The 20,000-nt window shown below is 47.4% G+C and overlaps 1 protein-coding gene across 2 annotated transcripts in view; it reads left to right on the top strand.

The window, feature by feature from the left end:
• Positions 1–20,000, top strand: part of LOC139756872 (anoctamin-7-like) — a 176,337-nt gene that overhangs the window by 117,645 nt on the left and 38,692 nt on the right. For both annotated transcript variants that reach the window (XM_071676724.1, XM_071676725.1), the window contains exon 3: positions 12,095–12,379. In XM_071676724.1, coding sequence (XP_071532825.1) covers positions 12,095–12,379 — 285 coding nt within the window. The remainder of the gene's footprint in view (positions 1–12,094; positions 12,380–20,000) is intronic.

Consider the following 20,000-nt stretch of genomic DNA (forward strand, 5'->3'; position numbering starts at 1 on the left):
GTGTCCGTCCTGTAAAGTGTTACTTAAATTGATGATGCCCGACCTGTAAAGTGCTACTTAAATATCTTGTGTCTAGTACTGTACACAAAGTGTTACTTAAAGTGCCACCTGGCCCTGTGCACGTAAGTGCTACTGGTCAGCGTTGTTAAGTGCATTTATAAGTGTGTAAAGTGCTTATTTTAGGAACCTCACTTAACACTTTACCAGACCAAGCTCTCGCACTACTGAATGGTGTTACCTATAAGTGATTTATTTAAGTGCTCCTTGTATGCCGTTACTTATAAAGAAATAAAGTGTTGGAAGGCTAATAATGAACAACTTTATTATAAAAACATACTTACGTTGTAAGTCTTCGTTTGAGTCTTATTGTTACGGTGTATCTCTTCCCCATTTCCTGACGTCATACGCTATACGGAAGATGTTACGACGTCATAACGCTATACGGAAGGTCATGATGTCATACGCTATACGAAAGATGTTATGACGTCATACGCTATACGGAAGATGTCATGACGTCATACGCTATACGGAAGATGTCATGACGACATACGCTATACGGAAGATGTCATGACGTCATACGCTATACGGAAGATGTCATGACGTCATACGCTATACGGAAGATGTCATGACGTCATACGCTATGCGGAAGATGTCATGACGTCATACGCTATACGGAAGATGTCATGACGTCATACGCTATACGGAAGATGTCATGACGTCATACGCTATACGGAAGATGTCATGACGTCATACGCTATACGGAAGATGTCATGACGTCATACGCTATAGGAAGATGTCATGACGTCATACGCTATACGGAAGATGTCATGACGTCATACGCTATACGGAAGATGTCATGACGTCATAACGCTATACGGAAGATGTTATGACGTCATACGCTATACGGAAGATGTCGTGACGTCATTCGCTATCAGGATATCTTCCTGAGAGACAGATAACACGATGAGATTTCGCTATGTTAGAACGTACTCTTGTGAGTGCGTTGTCACACTTGAAACGGGTCGTCACTTTGTCTTGTTACTGAGTGCGTTACTGTCACGTGTTACAGTCACGGGTGAATTGAGGGTGGGAGGTGATCTGTAACACACACACACACACACACAACGCAGTGGTAACAGCAGCTGTAACAGTAGCAGCAGCAGTAACAGCGGGTAGGTAGGGAGGGAGGGAGGCAGCAGTAACAGCAGGGAGGGAGGCAGCAGTAACAGCAGGGAGGGAGGGAGGGAGGCAGCAGTAACAGCAGGGAGGGAGGGAGGCAGCAGTAACAGCAGGGAGGGAGGGAGGGAGGCAGCAGTAACAGCAGGGAGGGAGGGAGGCAGCAGTAACAGCAGGGAGGGAGGGAGGGAGGCAGCAGTAACAGCAGGGAGGGAGGGAGGGAGGGAGGCAGCAGTAACAGCAGGGAGGGAGGGAGGGAGGCAGCAGTAACAGCAGGGAGGGAGGGAGGGAGGCAGCAGTAACAGTAGGTAGGGAGGGAGGGAGGCAGCAGTAACAGCAGGGAGGGAGGGAGGGAGGCAGCAGTAACAGCAGGGAGGGAGGGAGGGAGGCAGCAGTAACAGCAGGGAGGGAGGGAGGCAGCAGTAACAGCAGGGAGGGAGGGAGGGAGGCAGCAGTAACAGCAGGGAGGGAGGCAGCAGTAACAGCAGGTAGGGAGGGAGGGAGGCAGCAGTAACAGCAGGTAGGGAGGGAGGGAGGCAGCAGTAACAGCAGGTAGGGAGGGAGGGAGGCAGCAGTAACAGTAGGTAGGGAGGGAGGGAGGCAGCAGTAATAGCAGGTAGGGAGGGAGGGAGGCAGCAGTAACAGTAGGTAGGGAGGGAGGGAGGCAGCAGTAATAGCAGGTAGGGAGGGAGGGAGGCAGCAGTAACAGCAGGTAGGGAGGGAGGGAGGCAGCAGTAACAGTAGGTAGGGAGGGAGGGAGGCAGCAGTAATAGCAGGTAGGGAGGGAGGGAGGCAGCAGTAACAGTAGGTAGGGAGGGTGGGAGGCAGCAGTAATAGCAGGTAGGGAGGGAGGGAGGCAGCAGTAACAGCAGGTAGGGAGGGAGGGAGGCAGCAGTAACAGCAGGTAGGGAGGGAGGGAGGCAGCAGTAACAGTAGGTAGGGAGGGAGGGAGGCAGCAGTAATAGCAGGTAGGGAGGGAGGGAGGCAGCAGTAACAGCAGGTAGGGAGGGAGGGAGGCAGCAGTAACAGCAGGGAGGGAGGGAGGGAGGCAGCAGTAACAGCAGGTAGGGAGGGAGGGAGGCAGCAGTAACAGCAGGGAGGGAGGGAGGGAGGCAGCAGTAACAGTAGGTAGGGAGGGAGGGAGGGAGCAGTAACAGCAGGTAGGGAGGCAGCAGTAACAGCAGGGAGGGAGGGAGCAGTAACAGCAGGGAGGGAGGGAGGGAGGCAGCAGTAACAGCAGGGAGGGAGGGAGGGAGGCAGCAGTAACAGCAGGGAGGGAGGGAGGGAGGCAGCAGTAACAGCAGGGAGGGAGGGAGGGAGGCAGCAGTAACAGCAGGGAGGGAGGGAGGCAGCAGTAACAGCAGGTCTCGTCATGGGAGACAAGACAGGATACCACTATCTGCACCTCCTCCCTCGTCCTCCCTCCTCCCTCCTCCCTCCTCCTCCTCCTTATCTCGCTTGTCTTCTCACCTTCCCCCCTTCCTTCCCCCCCTCCCCTCCCATCCCCCCTGTCTCCCCCCTCCCATCCCCCCTTTCCCTCCCTCACGGCCCAGGGGGGGGGGGTTGTCGGTAGAGGGGAGAGAGAGAGAGAGAGAGAGAGAGTGTGTGTGTGTGTGTGTGTGGACTCACTCCACGCACTCACCTCCCATGCCCGCACTACCGCACTCTCCCCCCCCCCCTGCAAATGAAACAACCCCCCCCCCGCCTCCCTCCCCGTCATTAACGACCCGCCCACGTCACAACCACCTCGTTCCCAGGGAGTGGTTCATGGTGGGAACACTTCGTCCAGTGGTCTGTCTCCGTGGACCATGCGGGCCCATCTGTGGACCATGCGGGCCCATCTGTGGACCATGCGGGCCCACCTGTGGACCATGCGGGCCCACCTGTGGACCATGCAGGCCCACCTGTGCCACGCCTCAGAACCACCTGTGTTCTTGTTCTTGTTCAATTTTGTTCTTGTTCAACGGGAGAGGTGGGTTTGTTTGTTTGTTTGTTTGTAGGTGGTTTGATGATTGACTGGCTGGTGGGGGATGGTTTGTATTGCTTGGGCACGACGGTACGACCTTTTGAGCACGACGGTACGACCCTTGAGCACGACGGTACGACCCTTGAGCACGACGGTACGACCTTTGAGCACGACGGTGTACGACCCTTGAGCACGACGGTACGACCCTTGTGCACGACGGTACAACCCTTGTGCACGACGGTACGACCCTTGAGCACGACGGTACAACCCTTGTGCACGACGGTACGACCCTTGAGCACGACGGTACGGCCCTTGAGTACGACGGTACGACCTTTTGAGCACGACGGTACGGCCCTTGAGCACGACGGTACGGCCCTTGACCACGACGGTACGACCTTTTGAGCACGACGGTACGGCCCTTGAGCACGACGGTACTGCCCTTGAGCACGACGGTACGACCCTTGAGCATGACGGTACGACCCTTGAGCACGACGGTACGGCCCTTGAGCACGACGGTACGACCCTTGAGCATGACTGTACGACCCTTGACCACGACGGTACGACCCTTGAGCATGACGGTACGACCCTTGAGCACGGTATCCTTACTCGCTGACACACACACACACACACACACACACACACACACACACACACACACACACATTGCACTACGTTCGCTCCCTCCCCCCCTACAGCGGCACTGCTCCCCCCTCTACAACGCCGTGCCCCCCCTGTACAACGCCGTGCCCCCCCTGTACAACGCCGTGCCCCCCCTGCACAACGCCGTGCCCCCCCTGTACAACGCCACCCCCATCTCCCCCCTGTACACCCCCCCCCCTGTCCCTGACACTAACAGAGGGGAAAATGGACAGGTCGGGGGAAACATTGGCGTGGCTGAGTATTGGGGGATTCGAACCCTGGAGTGTGGCAGATGAGTGTGGGGGACCTCGAATGAAGTTTGGAAAAGTGAGTTTTGTAAAAGTAATTGAAAGTGAGTTGGGAAAGTTGGTGTTGTGGAGATGGTGACAAAAAATATAGTAAGGGTAATTGATTAAGATGACGATGAAGTAAATTGGTTGTTAAGGCGTCAGTGGGCTGGGGGGAGGGGGGTGTTGTGATGGTATAGACGTGGTTGTGACGGAGGGAGGTGTGTGTGTGTGTTCTAGACGCTGTTGTGACAGAGAGGCAGTGGCAGCTAAGGTTGTTGTGACGGGAGAGGCAGTGGCAGCTGGCGTGGTTGTGACGGGAGAGGCAGTGGTAGCTGGCGTGGTTGTGACGGGAGAGGCAGTGGCAGCTGACGTGGTTGTGACGGGAGAGGCAGTGGCAGCTGGCGTGGTTGTGACGGGAGAGGCAGTGGTAGCTGGCGTGGTTGTGACGGGAGAGGCAGTGGCAGCTGACGTGGTTGTGACGGGAGAGGCAGTGGCAGCTGGCGTGGTTGTGACGGAGAGGCAGTGGTAGCTGGCGTGGTTGTGACGGGAGAGGCAGTGGCAGCTGACGTGGTTGTGACGGGAGAGGCAGTGGCAGCTGGCGTGGTTGTGACGGGAGAGGCAGTGGCAGCTGGCGTGGTTGTGACGGGAGAAGCAGTGGTAGCTGGCGTGGTTGTGACGGGAGAGGCAGTGGCAGCTGGCGTGGTTGTGACGGGAGAAGCAGTGGCAGCGAGAGGCAGTGGCAGCTGGCGTGGTTGTGACGGGAGAGGCAGTGGCAGCTGGCGTGGTTGTGACGGGAGAGGCAGCTGGCGTGGTTGTGACGGGAGAGGCAGTGGCAGCTGGCGTGATTGTGACGGGAGAGGCAGCTGGCGTGGTTGTGACGGGAGAGGCAGCTGGCGTGGTTGTGACAGAGAGGCAGTGGCAGCTGGCGTGGTTGTGACGGGAGAGGCAGCTGGCGTGGTTGTGACAGAGAGGCAGTGGCAGCTGGCGTGGTTGTGACGGGAGGGGCAGCTGGCGTGGTTGTGACAGAGAGGCGAGTTACGTGAGAGAAAATTGGTTGTCAGATGTTAACTCAGGAGGGTAAGTGATTACCTGTTGTCAGATGTTGACTCAGGAGGGTAACTGATTACCTGTTGTCAGATGTTGACTCAGGAGGGTAACTGATTACCTGTTGTCAGATGTTAACTCAGGAGGGTAAGTGATTACCTGTTGTCAGATGTTGACTCAGGAGGGTAACTGATTACCTGTTGTCAGATGTTGACTCAGGAGGGTAACTGATTACCTGTTGTCAGATGTTGACTCAGGAGGGTAACTGATTACCTGTTGTCAGATGTTGACTCAGGAGGGTAACTGATTACCTGTTGTCAGATGTTGACTCAGAAGGGTAACTGATTACCTGTTGTCAGATGTTGACTCAGGAGGGTAACTGATTACCTGTTGTCAGATGTTGACTCAGGAGGGTAACTGATTACCTGTTGTCAGATGTTAACTCAGAAGGGTAACTGATTACCTGTTGTCAGATGTTGACTCAGGAGGGTAACTGATTACCTGTTGTCAGATGTTAACTCAGGAGGGTAACTGATTACCTGTTGTCAGATGTTAACTCAGAAGGGTAACTGATTACCTGTTGTCAGATGTTAACTCAGAAGGGTAACTGATTACCTGTTGTCAGATGTTAACTCAGAAGGGTAACTGATTACCTGTTGTCAGATGTTAACTTAGGAGGGTAACTGATTACCTGTTGTCAGATGTTAACTCAGGAAGGTAACTGATTACCTGTTGACAGATGTTGACTCAGGAAGGTAACTGATTACCTGTTGTCAGATGTTAACTCAGGAGGGTAACTGATTACCTGTTGTCAGATGTTAACTCAGGAGGGTAACTGATTACCTGTTGTCACATGAGCTCAGGAAGGTAACTGATTACCTTTTGTCAGATGTTAACTCAGGAGGGTAACTGATTACCTGTTGTCAGATGTTAACTCAGAAAGGTAACTGATTACCTGTTGTCAGATGTTAACTCAGGAGGGTAACTGATTACCTGTCAAAATGCTGATGACGACGAGGATGTTGACAGTCAGGAGGGCAAGCTAGGACGGAGAGACAGAGACAGACAGACGGAAGTGGAGTGACCAACAGACAGACACAGACAGAGACAGACAGACAGAAACAGTAAGAGACAGACAGACAGGCAGGCACAGTAAGAGACAGGCAGACAGACAGATAGAGACAGTAAGAGACAGACAGACAGGCACAGTAAGAGACAGACAATCAGACAGACAGACACAGTAAGAGACAGACAGACAGACAGATAGAGACAGTAAGAGACAGACAGACAGACAGAAACAGTAAGAGACAGACAGACAGACACAGTAAGAGACAGACAGACAGACAGATAGAGACAGTAAGAGACAGACAGACAGAAACAGTAAGAGACAGACAGACAGACACAGTAAGAGACAGACAGACAGACAGATAGAGACAGTAAGAGACAGACAGACAGAAACAGTAAGAGACAGACAGACAGGCACAGTAAGAGACAGACAGACAGACAGACAGATACAGTAAGAGACAGACAGACAGAAAGCAAGGCAGAGTAAACAGACTTCTGATGTTTACAAAGACAGCCACCGAAGAGAGAGAGAGAGAGAGAGAGAGAGAGAGAGAGAGAGAGTCACTTGCTGGGCGTGTCGACCATTGCAACAGGTGGCGAGGGAGTTTAAGCTGACGAAAACGTGATGAGCGAAAGACGATTTACTGACTACATCACGGAAGAAAACGGGTGAAGCCGGGCCGAGCTGAGCGATCATTTTCCATACGCGCTTCTTATGTCGGTCATCCCATTTTCTATCCTATTAGTGACCTGATACCCATGGGGGAGAGGAGGGGTGGATGGGGTGTCGTAATTATGATAATGAGGAAGGTAACTAATTGTTTTTCTTCGTGCGATTATAATTACTTTTAAAATGTTGAGGAAATTAATGTGTGGGTGTGTGGGTGTGGGGGGGGGGGGGGGGACAATCGGTTGGCGAAGTGGATGGTGGAGATTGTGTGGGAGATGACGTAGGATGATGAGGGAGGAGGTGATGATGATGATGATGATAGTGAGAGAGAACAGTGACCTCATTTGCACACACACACACACACACACACACATCTGTCTGTCATGTGTGATGTACAGCAACTAGTGCACACAGACCATCCACTGCACACGACTGCACAGTGTACATTGTAATAATGATAATAATAATAATAATAATAATAATAATAATAATAATAATAATGATAATAATAATAATAATAATAATAATAATAATAATAATGATAATAATAATAATAATAATAATAATAATAATAAAAATGATAATAATATAAATAATGATAATAAAAATATTAATAATAATAATAATAGTAATAATGATGATAATGATGATAATAATAATTATTATCATTATCATTAGTTGTATTATTATTATTGTTATTATTATTATTATTATTATTATTATTATTATTATTATTATCATTATTGTTATTATTATTATTATTGGGGGAGGATGATGAACAGCTGGGTTGACTGTGGACCGACTGCCGCAACCTATGCGCTCGGCCCCGGGCGGCCCGTGAATGCGTCATGGTCAGCAAGGCTAACCGCTACACCACGGAGGCCAATGTTTGCTTAGTTTACTTTGTTTGTTTGTTTGTTTACGGTGTACCACTGGGATGTTTTGGTCATCATTACTTTCACAAAAAAATAACAAATTATAATCGTCTTAGAAAACGTTTGATGGTGTCTATGTTATAGCCAGCTCTATAGAGGTGCTCTACAATCTAATGCTATAGAGGACCGCCAACCCGTTGCTATAGAAAAGAGACAAGAAGTTGTTTATAGAAAGCAATCACTGGTATAGAAGTGATCAACAAGTCGGATAAAACTTGACTAACACATCGTGGTAGATAGAGGCGACATGTGACTATATAGATATATAGATATAACCAAGTCTATAGATATGAGGGAGTTAGCAAGTCGGTATAGAGCGAGAGAGGAGGAGGACAGCTACCCTGGGCGCTACACAACAGCAGTGGGCAACGCCTGGTAAGAGTGAAAATGAAATTGGAAAATAGACAGCTGAAAACCGCATGTATAGAAAGCAGAAAAATAGATGAAAAATAGTCGTTGTGAGGGAGAGGCTCAACGGAAGTTGTGAGGAACACCCCCCCCCCACCCCCCACCTCATCAGCCGTTGTGAGGGGACACCCTCGTCCTCAGCCGTTGTGAGGAGACACCCTCCCCCGTCCTCAGCCGTTGTGAGGGGACACCACCCCTTCATCAGCCGTTGTGAGGGGACACCCCGTCCTCAGCAGTTGTGAGGGAACACTCCTTCCCACCTCAGCCGTTGTGAGGGGACACTCCTTCCCATCCCCTCACAAGCGACGGAGGAGTATGGTGGTCGTGGACGTCGAGGGGAACCACGCCCCCACACACGCCCTCGACGAAGGGCGCGACATGTTGGGCTCCCCGCCCCACAGGAGGGTGCGCTTCGCCAGGGGCACCAGGGGGAGCGGCGGGTCCCCGGAGGACGGCGTCTCCAGCAGGGAGGCCTCTCCTGAAGAAGGGGACGACGAAGGAGAAGAAGAAGAAGAGGTTGACTTGGTGCCCGGCTGGGCAAGCGTTGGCGGTGCCGTCCTGCGCGAGATATGGAGTGACGCGCGCGCGTACCTGCACGTTGTCAGACACCCGAAGGTGAGAGAGGACAGGGTCTCTCTCTCTCTCTCTCTCTCTCTCTCTCTCTCTCTCTCTCTCTCTCTCTCTCTCTCTCTCTCTCTCTCTCTCTCTCTCTCTCTCTCTCTCTCTCTCTCTCTCTCTCTCTCTCTCTCTCTCTCTCTCCTATTAACACAGCTCAAGGTGGGGCGCCTGTGTTAGCCTACACGTATCCCCACGGAATATATATATATATATATATATATATATATATATATATATATATATATATATATATATATATATATATATATATATCCCTGGGGATAGGGGAGAAAGAATACTTCCCACGTATTCCCTGCGTGTCGTAGAAGGCGACTAAAAGGGGAGGGAGCGGGGGGCTGGAAATCCTCCCCTCTCAATTTTTTTTAATTTTCCAAAAGAAGGAACAGAGAAGGGGGCCAGGTGAGGATATTCCCTCAATGGCCCAGTCCTCTGTTCTTAACGCTACCTCGCTAACGCGGGAAATGGCGAATAGTTTGAAAAAAAAAAAATATATATATATATTTATATAAATCGTATATGGTGTGTATATACATCTTCGTCTCTTCCCACGCCATCTGTGATGCCACAGGGGGCGTGGTGTGGTCCCTCCTCCTCCACCCACTTCTTCATTTGCATAGAGAGAATATACATTTATTTCTCTCAGCATCTTTCCTTGTGCCCAGGCAAGGATGTTCGTTTCGCCCGCTCACGACTTGGGATGTGTTTTGTTTGTACACGCGACACGTTCTGACAGTGGTAATGTCCCACGTGGAAGTCATGGCCGTAGCAGGGCGGCTCAGACGTATGTGGCTTTTCGCCATTAGAGTGTTTATGCATTCTTGGCTCAGTTATGACAATGTGACCCTTGGCTCTAGTAGACTGAATAGACCCCTTGAGCCGACGGCACGATCCTTTGAATACGATCAACCCTTGATACGACGGTACGACCCTTGAATACGAGCCATTGAGGCTAGACCTTGAGCAGACAGTACGACCTTGAATACACGGACTACCCTTGAATCGACTTCCCCAACTAGACCCTAACACATAGACTGATAAACAATAAACTAACTCTTGAATGCACTTTTTTCACCCACCCCCCACACCACTCCATCACGTCCACGACTCGACCCTTGAATACGACGGTACGACCCACAAACCCACACTCCCACCCTAAACCTATCCCTACACAGATCTTAAACACAAACATCAACTAACACTTTACAACTCACCTAAACTTCTCACCCTCCACCACTCCACCCACACCACCACTCCACTCCACCCACCCACTCCCACACCACACCCTCCACACCCACCACACCACCCACCCACCACACACACCACACCACCACACCACACCCACCCTCACCCACCTCCTCAAAGAAAACCATATCCCTAGAAACCACTCCAACTTATCCTATATAATGTTCGGGAATATCAACTCCTTTCAAGATCTACCTCCCCACCACCAGCCTTCCACACTGGCCTCTCCCACACAACTATTCAGCCATATTCAAACAACAATTCCCTCCAACTACGCCATATTTCCCGGATTTGAACATATCAAACAACAAATTTTCACTTTTTGAAATTGGGGAATTTGTGATATGGACGCGACTTTCACCATTCTTCTGAACTATATATATATAATATATTATATCTTAAATATATATATATATATATATATTATATATATTATTTATAATATACTATTATATTTATATTATATCATATATATATATATATATATATATATATATATTGGCCAGAGCAGTGCTACGTCCAGTAGCAGGGAAGTGTGTAGACTCCTTTGGAGTGAAGTGTTCTCTGACGAGACTGTGTTCTGAAATGATGTTCACAAAGTGTTCCTGGATGAGCTAAGATGTTCTCAAAAGTTCTCTTATCTTCCGTTTGATGGAAGTCATCAATATCCAGTTCGAAAGAGAATATTCTATCGTATATCGTACTGTAAAGACACCGAATATCTATCTAACTTGTGTCTTCAAATATTGCTCAATATTTTGTATTTATTTTTTACATACGAATTGGTCAACCATCTTCATTTCATCCCACCAATCATAACCCCTCATTTTACCCCGTCATTGTTATAGTAACTACGTCTTAACGATGATTAACGAGATGTTGTGTGATATTCGCCAGCTGTTGTATTTGATGTAGTTTTTGATGTATTCTCCCCCACTCTACTTTCCTGTGTGTTGTATACTGTTGTATTTTGATTTGGAGTGATTTTGGCAATCTGTGGCCCGTTGAGCACGACGGTACGACCCTTGAACACGATGGTACGACCCATGAGCACGACGGTACGACCCTTGAACACGATGGTACGACCCATGAGCACGACGGTACGACCCTTGAACACGATGGTACGACATGAGCACGACGATACGACCCTTGAACACGATGGTACGACATGAGCACGACGGTACGACCCTTGAACACGATGGTACGACCCTTGAGCACGACGGTACGACCCTTGAGCACGATGGTACGACCCATGAGCACGACGGTACGACCCTTGAACACGATGGTACGACCCATGAGCACGACGGTACGACCCTTGAACACGATGGTACGACCCTTGAACACGATGGTACGACCCTTGAAAACGACGGTACGACTTCTAACCTGACCCGTATGGGTCTGGACACAGATTGATTCGTCATACCCAAAGGTCGTACCGTCGTGCTCAAGGATCGTACCGTCGTGCTCAAGGGTCGTTCCGTCGTGCTCAAGGGTCGTACCGTCGTGCTCAAGGGTCGTGCCGTCGTGCTCAAAGACCGTACCGTCTTACCCAAGGGCCGTACCATCGTGCTCAAGGGTCGTACCGTCGTGCTCAAGGGTCGTACCGTCGTGCTCAAAGACCTTACCGTCGTGCTCAAGGGTCGTACCGTCGTGTTCAAGGGTCGTACCGTCTTACCCAAGGGCCGTACCATCGTGCTCAAGGGTCGTACCGTCGTGCTCAAAGACCGTACCGTCGTGCTCAAGGGTCGTACCGTCGTGCTCCAAGACCGTACCGTCTTACCCAAGGGCCGTACACCGTCGTACTTTAAGTATAAACTATAGAATAAATAATATATTTTGACCCAGGGAACAAGAAAGAAAAAAAAAACAGACTAAGTAAACCTCTTGTCTTTCTAATGGAAGACGAGAAGAAAAATAAATCACCCGTTTTCTTTTCGTCGTCATAATGGAGGGGGTGGCTCGTGTATATCTGCCTCTGGCGACAACACTCACTCATTTCTTTTCTCTCTCTTACCCACAGCATGGAGGGGACTCAGACAGCTGGAGGAGTAGTGGGGGTCTGGGGCAAGCCCGCCCCACCCACCCACACCCAGAGTCCACCACCTTCTTCAGGGACGGTCGCAGGAGGGTGGACTACGTGCTGGTATACGAGGACGTTGTAGGTGCCTCCCGGAAGAGTCGGGAGGAGCGGGAGAAGGCCCTGAACCGGACCCTGTCGGCCAGCGAGAAGAGGGCCTTCAAGCACGACTCCTGGAGGCAGAGGTTCATGAACTCGCTCATGAAGGCTGGGCTACACATGGAGGAGGTCAGTGGAAATGGGGGTCAGGTCATGAGCTAGCCTTCTGTGACCTCATGTCATTTGTTAAAAACAGCATTTATTTAGATTTTGTCGCCATTATCATATGTTTACATTGCCTTAGAGGGACAAGATTAGCCATAAATGAAGATTTGAGGTTTGGTGAAAACATGATATTATCAGCTGTAGAAAAAACACATATTATTTTCAAGATTTTTTTTGAGAAGCGACCATTGAATTGAAGAGATATTGATGGAGCGGACGTCAGTTATCAGATAAAGGGAGGGAGAGAGAGAGGTAGGGAGCGAGGGACGGTGAGAGATAGAGAGAGAGAGAGAGAGAGAGAGAGAGAGAGAGAGAGAGAGAGAGAGAGAGAGAGAGAGAGAGAGAGAGAGAGGATTTAGAGAGAGAGAGGGGGCGGGGATTTAGGGAGTGATGACGTGAGAGTGAGGGAGGGAGAGGCTAGGGAGTGAGGGAGGGTTGAGCCTGGGGGGATGACCACCTGATACTGGTTAATGTGAAGGAAATGGAATGGAATTCCCACAGGGGATGGAGGAGCTAGGCCAGGCCGGTGGGTTACACCCTTTGGGTCTCTCTCTCTCTCTCTCTCTCTCTCTCTCTCTCTCTCTCTCTCTCTCTCTCTCTGTCTGTCTGTCTGTCTCTCTCCCACCTTGGGTATCAAGGGAGAGTTAGTGGTGGCCTCTGCGGAGGGAGGGTACGAGCGTTGCAGTGGCTGTCAAGTTCCCCCGTGGCTCCACCTCACACCCAGGAACACGTAACTCACACATCTCGTGAGTTCCTGTATCTTTAGGTTATCTTGCGGTGAGCGCTACGCGCTAACCCTCACCTAGGCAAAATCTCATCCCTTCCATCACCACTGAAAAAAAAAAACTAAATTACTCCCGTTTTCTACAGGAAATTTGAATTTACCTCCGTTTTCTAACCTTTGTTTATCCAAATTGTAATAAGAAAAAAATGTATATAGTTATTTTACTTCCTCTACTTTATTAACCCATTAAAGAAAGAAAGAAAAAGAAAACTCTCTACAGTGCATTAAATACGGGAAGAATGAGAAATACATTAAACACGGAAACAATGAGAAATACATTAAATACGGGAACAATGAGAAATACATTAAACACGGAAACAATGAGAAATACATTAAATACGGGAACAATGAGAAATACATTAAACACGGAAACAATGAGAAATACATTAAACACGGAAACAATGAGAAATACATTAAACACGGAAACAATGAGAAATACATTAAACACGGAAACAATGAGAAATACATTAAATACGGGAACAATGAGAAATACATTAAACACGGAAACAATGAGAAATACATTAAACACGGGAACAATGAGAAATACATTAAATACGGGAACAATGAGAAATACATTAAATACGGGAACAATGAGAAATACATTAAACACGGGAACAATGAGAAATACATTAAATACGGGAACAATGAAGAATACATTAAATACGGGAACAATGAGACATACATTAAATACGGGAACGGTGAGAAATACATTAAATACGGGAACAATGAGAAATACATTAAATACGGAAACAATGAGAAATACATTAAATACGGTAAGAATGAGAAATACATTAAATACGGAAACAATGAGAAATACATTAAATACGGTAACAATGAAGAATACATTAAATACGGGAACAATGAGAAATACATTAAATACGGGAACAATGAGAAATACATTAAATACGGGAACAATGAAGAATACATTAAATACGGGAACAATGAGAAATACATTAAATACGGGAACAATGAGAAATACATTAAATACGGGAACAATGAGAAATACATTAAATACGGTAACAATGAGAAATACATTAAATACGGGAACAATGAAGAATACATTAAACACGGGAACAATGAGAAATACATTAAATACGGGAACAATGAAAAATACATTAAATACGGAACAATGAGAAATACATTAAACACGGGAACAATGAGAAATACATTAAACACGGGAACAATGAGAAATACATTAAATACGGGAACAATGAGAAATGTGATGAGTGAGAGTGGGTTGGACATGCCAACATGTACGTAATATCATCATGGTCTCAGTTCCTGGGGCACTTTTCTCGCTCTGTCTCACCTGCAATGTAATTATGTCACAAATCGTTGACCCCGGGCCTCATAATCACGTAGGGTAATTACGGGTCATTATTCGTTAGCGTGATGTGTCGTAATTCCTACGTGATGAAGTAAACTACCAATTATTTAAAGATGTATAACTATTGCTTGTTTTTTTTTTATGTATCATTTAGGAGATATGTGTTATCGTTGAACGATCTATCTCGTAGGTTTTATCGATAGATAGTTTGTAGTCTATCCGTATGTCCGTCCGTATGTGCGTGTATCGTGTCCGTTCGTTCGTCCGTTTGATACGAACGCATTTAATGGTCATCCGTTTTCCGTAGCGGTGTTGTGTACGCCGTTGTTGCCTGCGAGGGGTCGTACGGTCGTGCCCATGAGGTCGTTGTAGAGGGATTAACGGCCATCAAGGGGTCTGCGCTGAGGCAGGGGCAAGAGGGTGCTATAGCCGAAGGGAAGAGGGGAGGGGGGGAGAAGGCATCATATAAAGGAAGAGCTCTCTCTCTCTCTCTCTCTCTCTCTCTCTCTCTCTCTCGTATATTTACCGATATATATATATATATATATATATATATATATATATATATATATATATATATATATATATATATATATAAACACGTGTAAATGTTTTTGGATAATTTCCAGTAGCATCGTTTTAATTGCCAGAGGTATGACGCTTATGGCCAGTACGATGTAAGACCACAGTGTATCTCTCGCTCGTTAGTGGCTGCTGTGTACCGCATTTCTCTCTCTAATCGCTTGTTTATGGCAGGTCTACACTTGCTCTATATCCTTTTCGCTCGTTGCTCGTTAATGGCGTTAATACCGTCATATCGTCTAGTGTTGGTAGTTATCGTACTCAGTCACCATACAGTTACTCAGAGTTGCCTGACGTACGGGTAGATGATGTACGATATCTTTAAGTCTTATGATATCATAGATATATATATATATATCATACTAACTACTTATGTTATGGTTTCAAGAAGAGCTTAATTATTCCCAGGTGTTGTATTAATCTAGGTAAGAAAGACATACGAGTTATAACCTTACGTGTTTGTTTTGAAAAAAAAATTATATTTTCAAGTTTTATTTATTCATTTATTTTTTGTAAATTATCGTACGTCCCGGTGCTTCCCACACAGTGTTGCCATCGTGGGGTTGCCAGGCTGGCCGGCTGGCTGCCACCCTCACGGGGTTTTGCCATTGTAGAGTTGTCAGGGACTGCCACCATCACCGTGTTGCCATATTTAGGTAGTTAGCTTAACCAAAATACACACACACACACACACACACACACACACACATAGTGTGGCCTCCGTTGGATAATTAAGTTCACCCCGCTGCCCACACGGTGTTGCCATTGCTTGGGCAGTTCATTTCCATTTAATCTATTTACCCGGGACACATGTGACCCAGGCCAAAAAAATTACAGGCCCGATGGAAAGGCCTGGAATGTGTTCTGTTACAGCGAGATACAGTTGGGTGTGAGGCGAGTTACAGACATGGGCTCCTTGTAACGTGTGAAATGGTGGGTACAGTCTGAGAAATGGCTGGGCCTGTAGCCATATATGTAGTAGGCCTGTAGCCATATATGTAGTGGGCCTGTAGCCATATATGTAGTGGGCCTGTAGCCATACATGTAGTGGGCCTGTAGCCATACATGTAGTGGGCCTGTAGCCATGTATGTAGTGGGCCTGTAGCCATGTATGTAGTGGTATGTGTGGTCATGCAGATGGGTTTGAGGACCCTATGTATTCAAGTACATATATACACATAGAGAGTTGGGCTGTATAGCGTTGTGTAAACAAGTTACAGAGGAGGGCCCTATGTATTACAGGCACACATTATGATTAGGTCTAGCATATATTTATGTAGTCTGTAGGGCAGTGTATATGGTATAATACAGAGAGTTGGGTACGCATAAATGTTGTATATGGGTTGCTGAGCGGTACATAAGGCGAGTTATGTAGTGTTATGGGTACAGTAAATTACAGTAATGCTCACGGGCTCCTAAAGTCTGGGTACAGGAGCTGAACGTCCTGAAATGTATGTGTGTGAACTAGTTTCAAAGTTCAGGAAACCTGGTTGTAGAGGTCTGAATTGTGTGATACAAGGGGGCCCTGATGTAGTCTGTAGTTGTGTTTTGTATTATGTAACATATACTGAACTGTATGTAATGTGTAGGATCACTGTGCACCTGCCAGGTATATATATATATATATATATATATATATATATATATATATATATATATATATATATATATATACCTGTGAGTCCACGGGGAAAATGAAACACGATAAGTTCCCAAGTGCACTTTCGTGTAATGATCACATCATCAGGAGAGACACAAGAGAGAAATGTGTGTGTGTGTGTGTGTATATATATATATATATATATATATATATATATATATATATATATATATATATATATATATATATACACGGGTCAGGGTGTACACCTTCGTATATCAATATACCATTCCCATCATGCCTATTATAATCATAGTATATATTTCTGATCACACTATAGTGCTATAGTACTGGTCATGGTACATGATGGTTTGTATGTCGGTGGTACAGTACCATCACACCCCCAGATACCCCCAGATACCCCCAGATATCCCCAGATACCCCCAGATAGACCCACCACCAACATAAACCCACCCTAGACAAACTCATTAACACCATACAACCCCACCCACCCCTCCCCTTCCCCCAGACACGCCCACTTACACAGACACACACATACACACCTCAGAGACACACCCACTAACACCACTCCCCCAGAAACACCCACCACGAACACCAACTCATATCCCCCCAAGACACAGTCCTCATCACACACACACACACACACACACACACACACACACACTACTACTGCAATGCAGGATCAGCTGGACGTCCCCCATACAGATGGAGAGCGGTCACTGAACCCCAGAGAAAATGAGAGAGCGAGAGATGGACCCGATAAAGAGAAAGACTGAGAGAGAGAAGAGAGGGGGGAGTAAGATAGCCAGATAATAAGAAAATGGGAGACGCATCCATCATTACCAATCTATTATAACTCACTTTATGTTATATTATTTTCGTTTCATTATATCTTTTTATACACTTAACTTATTTAACGACATTCTACCAGTCTGATTATGAGGCCCTCTGGATTGTGAGTCCTGAGACACAAGTAGTGGGTGGGTGTTGAAGAAATTTATGAGGAGCCACGAGAGTGTTTTGTTGACTGTTGTGAGGTGGGTTGGGTCCTCTGTAATGGTGAGGGGATGAGGGGGGATGGGGGAGGGGGAGGTACTGTAGAATTTATGAGGAATGTTGTTGTGGACTTCTACAATTTATGAGGGGGGGAGGAAGGTGGTGTAGACTTGATGAGGTGAGTGTGATAGATTTATGAGAGGGTGTTGTAGTACTTTATATCTACAATTGGCATAAATGTATTGTTATGAGGGAGTTGTTATATATATATATATATATATATATATATATATATATATATATATATATATATATATATATATATATATTTTATTATACTTTGTCGCTGTCTCCCGCGTTTGCGAGGTAGCGCAAGGAAACAGACGAAAGAAATGGCCCAACCCACCCCCATACACATGTATATACATACGTCCACACACGCAAATATACATACCTACACAGCTTTCCATGGTTTACCCCGGACGCTTCACATGCCTTGATTCAATCCACTGACAGCACGTCAACCCCGGTATACCACATCGCTCCAATTCACTCTATTCCTTGCCCTCCTTTCACCCTCCTGCATGTTCAGGCCCCGATCACACAAAATCTTTTTCACTCCATCTTTCCACCTCCAATATATATATATATTGGAAAGGATCACTATTTTGCGCGTGATCAAGATATTCCTATGAGTCTACGGGGAAAATGAAACACGAAAAGTTCCCAAGTGCACTTTCGTGTAATAATCACATCATCAGGCGTCCTAGCTTCGTCTGTTCGATGTATATCAACTGACTGTTATATTTCTCTCTTGTGTCTCCCCTGATGATGTGATTATTACACGAAGGTACACTTGGAACTTTTCGTGTTTCATTTTCCCCGTGGACTCATAGGCATATATATATGTGTGTGTGTGTGTGTGAGTGTTGTACGTTGTTGTGAGAGAGTTAGCCTCACCAGTTGTGAGGTAGGATTGAGTTATGAGAAAGTTTTGTTGTTCACGTAGGCAGGAGGGTGTCCAGTGAGTGTTGCCGGGTGAGGGGACAGGAACAGACGGGTTTAGTGTTGGTGGATTGTGTTGTGTGAGGGAGGGAAGGGTGGGTGATAATATCCAGGCATTGTGTTGCCCAGAGTGCTGGTTGAGGAGGGGGAGGAGTTGTGATGTGTTGTGTGAGGGGGGATGATGATGTCCAGGCATTGTGTCGTCCAGGGTGCTGGTTGAGGAGGGGGAGAGGTTGTGATGTGTTGTGTGAGGGGGGGAAGGGTGATGATATCCAGGGTGCTGGTTGAGGAGGGGGAGGGGAGGAGGGGATGATGGTGATTGTGTTGGTGGTGGAGTGGTGGTGAAAATCGTGATGATGGTGGGGAGGAAGGAGGGTGTGTGTGTGTGTGTGTGTGTGTGTGTGTGGTAAGGATTGTGGTAGAGAGGTATGGTGAGGGTGAGGGGTGGGGTATGCGCTGTGGTGGTACGAGGGTAGTGTGGTAGGAGTGGGGGGAGAGAGAGAGAGAGAGAGAGAGAGAGAGAGAGAGAGAGAGAGAGAGAGAGAGATAATGTTGGCCAGTGGTGTCAGCTGACACCACTGATGAAGGTGCCGTGTTGTCAGCGATGGTGACGACCCCCCCCCCCCCCCCCCGGGACGACGACCCAACACGACAGACACCATCACACACTGGTCGTTCGTCGGGTCATGAACCTGTCGCCACGCCTCGAGAATTCGTTTTCCTTTAGTGCCTTTAGATCTTTATCACACACACACACACACACACACACACACACGATCGCCGTTTCCCTCTTTAGCGAGGTAACGCCAGGGTCAGACGAAGAGAGGCCACATCCGCACACATCCACACACAAACAAGCTGTCATGTGTAATGCCTCGAAACCACAGCTCCGTATCCACATCCACCCCCACACACACACACATTCGATCGCCGTTTCCCGCTTTAGCAAAGTAACGCCAGGGTCAGATGAAGAGAGGCCACATCCGCACACATCCACACACACACACAGACCTTTCCATGGTTTACCCAGGACGCTTCACGTCCCCTATTATTATTATTATTTTTTTTTTTTTATACTATTCGCCATTTCCCGCATTACCGAGGTAGCGTTAAGAACAGAGGACTGGACCTTTGAGGGAATATCCTCACCTGGCCCCCTTCTCTGTTCCTTCTTTTGGAAAATTAAAAAAAAAAACGAGAGGGAAGGATTTCCAGCCCCCCGATCCCTCCCCTTTTAGTCGCCTTGTACGACACGCAGGGAATACGTGGG

This window comes from Panulirus ornatus, chromosome 23, assembly GCF_036320965.1.
Source record: "Panulirus ornatus isolate Po-2019 chromosome 23, ASM3632096v1, whole genome shotgun sequence".
NCBI lineage: Eukaryota > Metazoa > Arthropoda > Malacostraca > Decapoda > Palinuridae > Panulirus > Panulirus ornatus.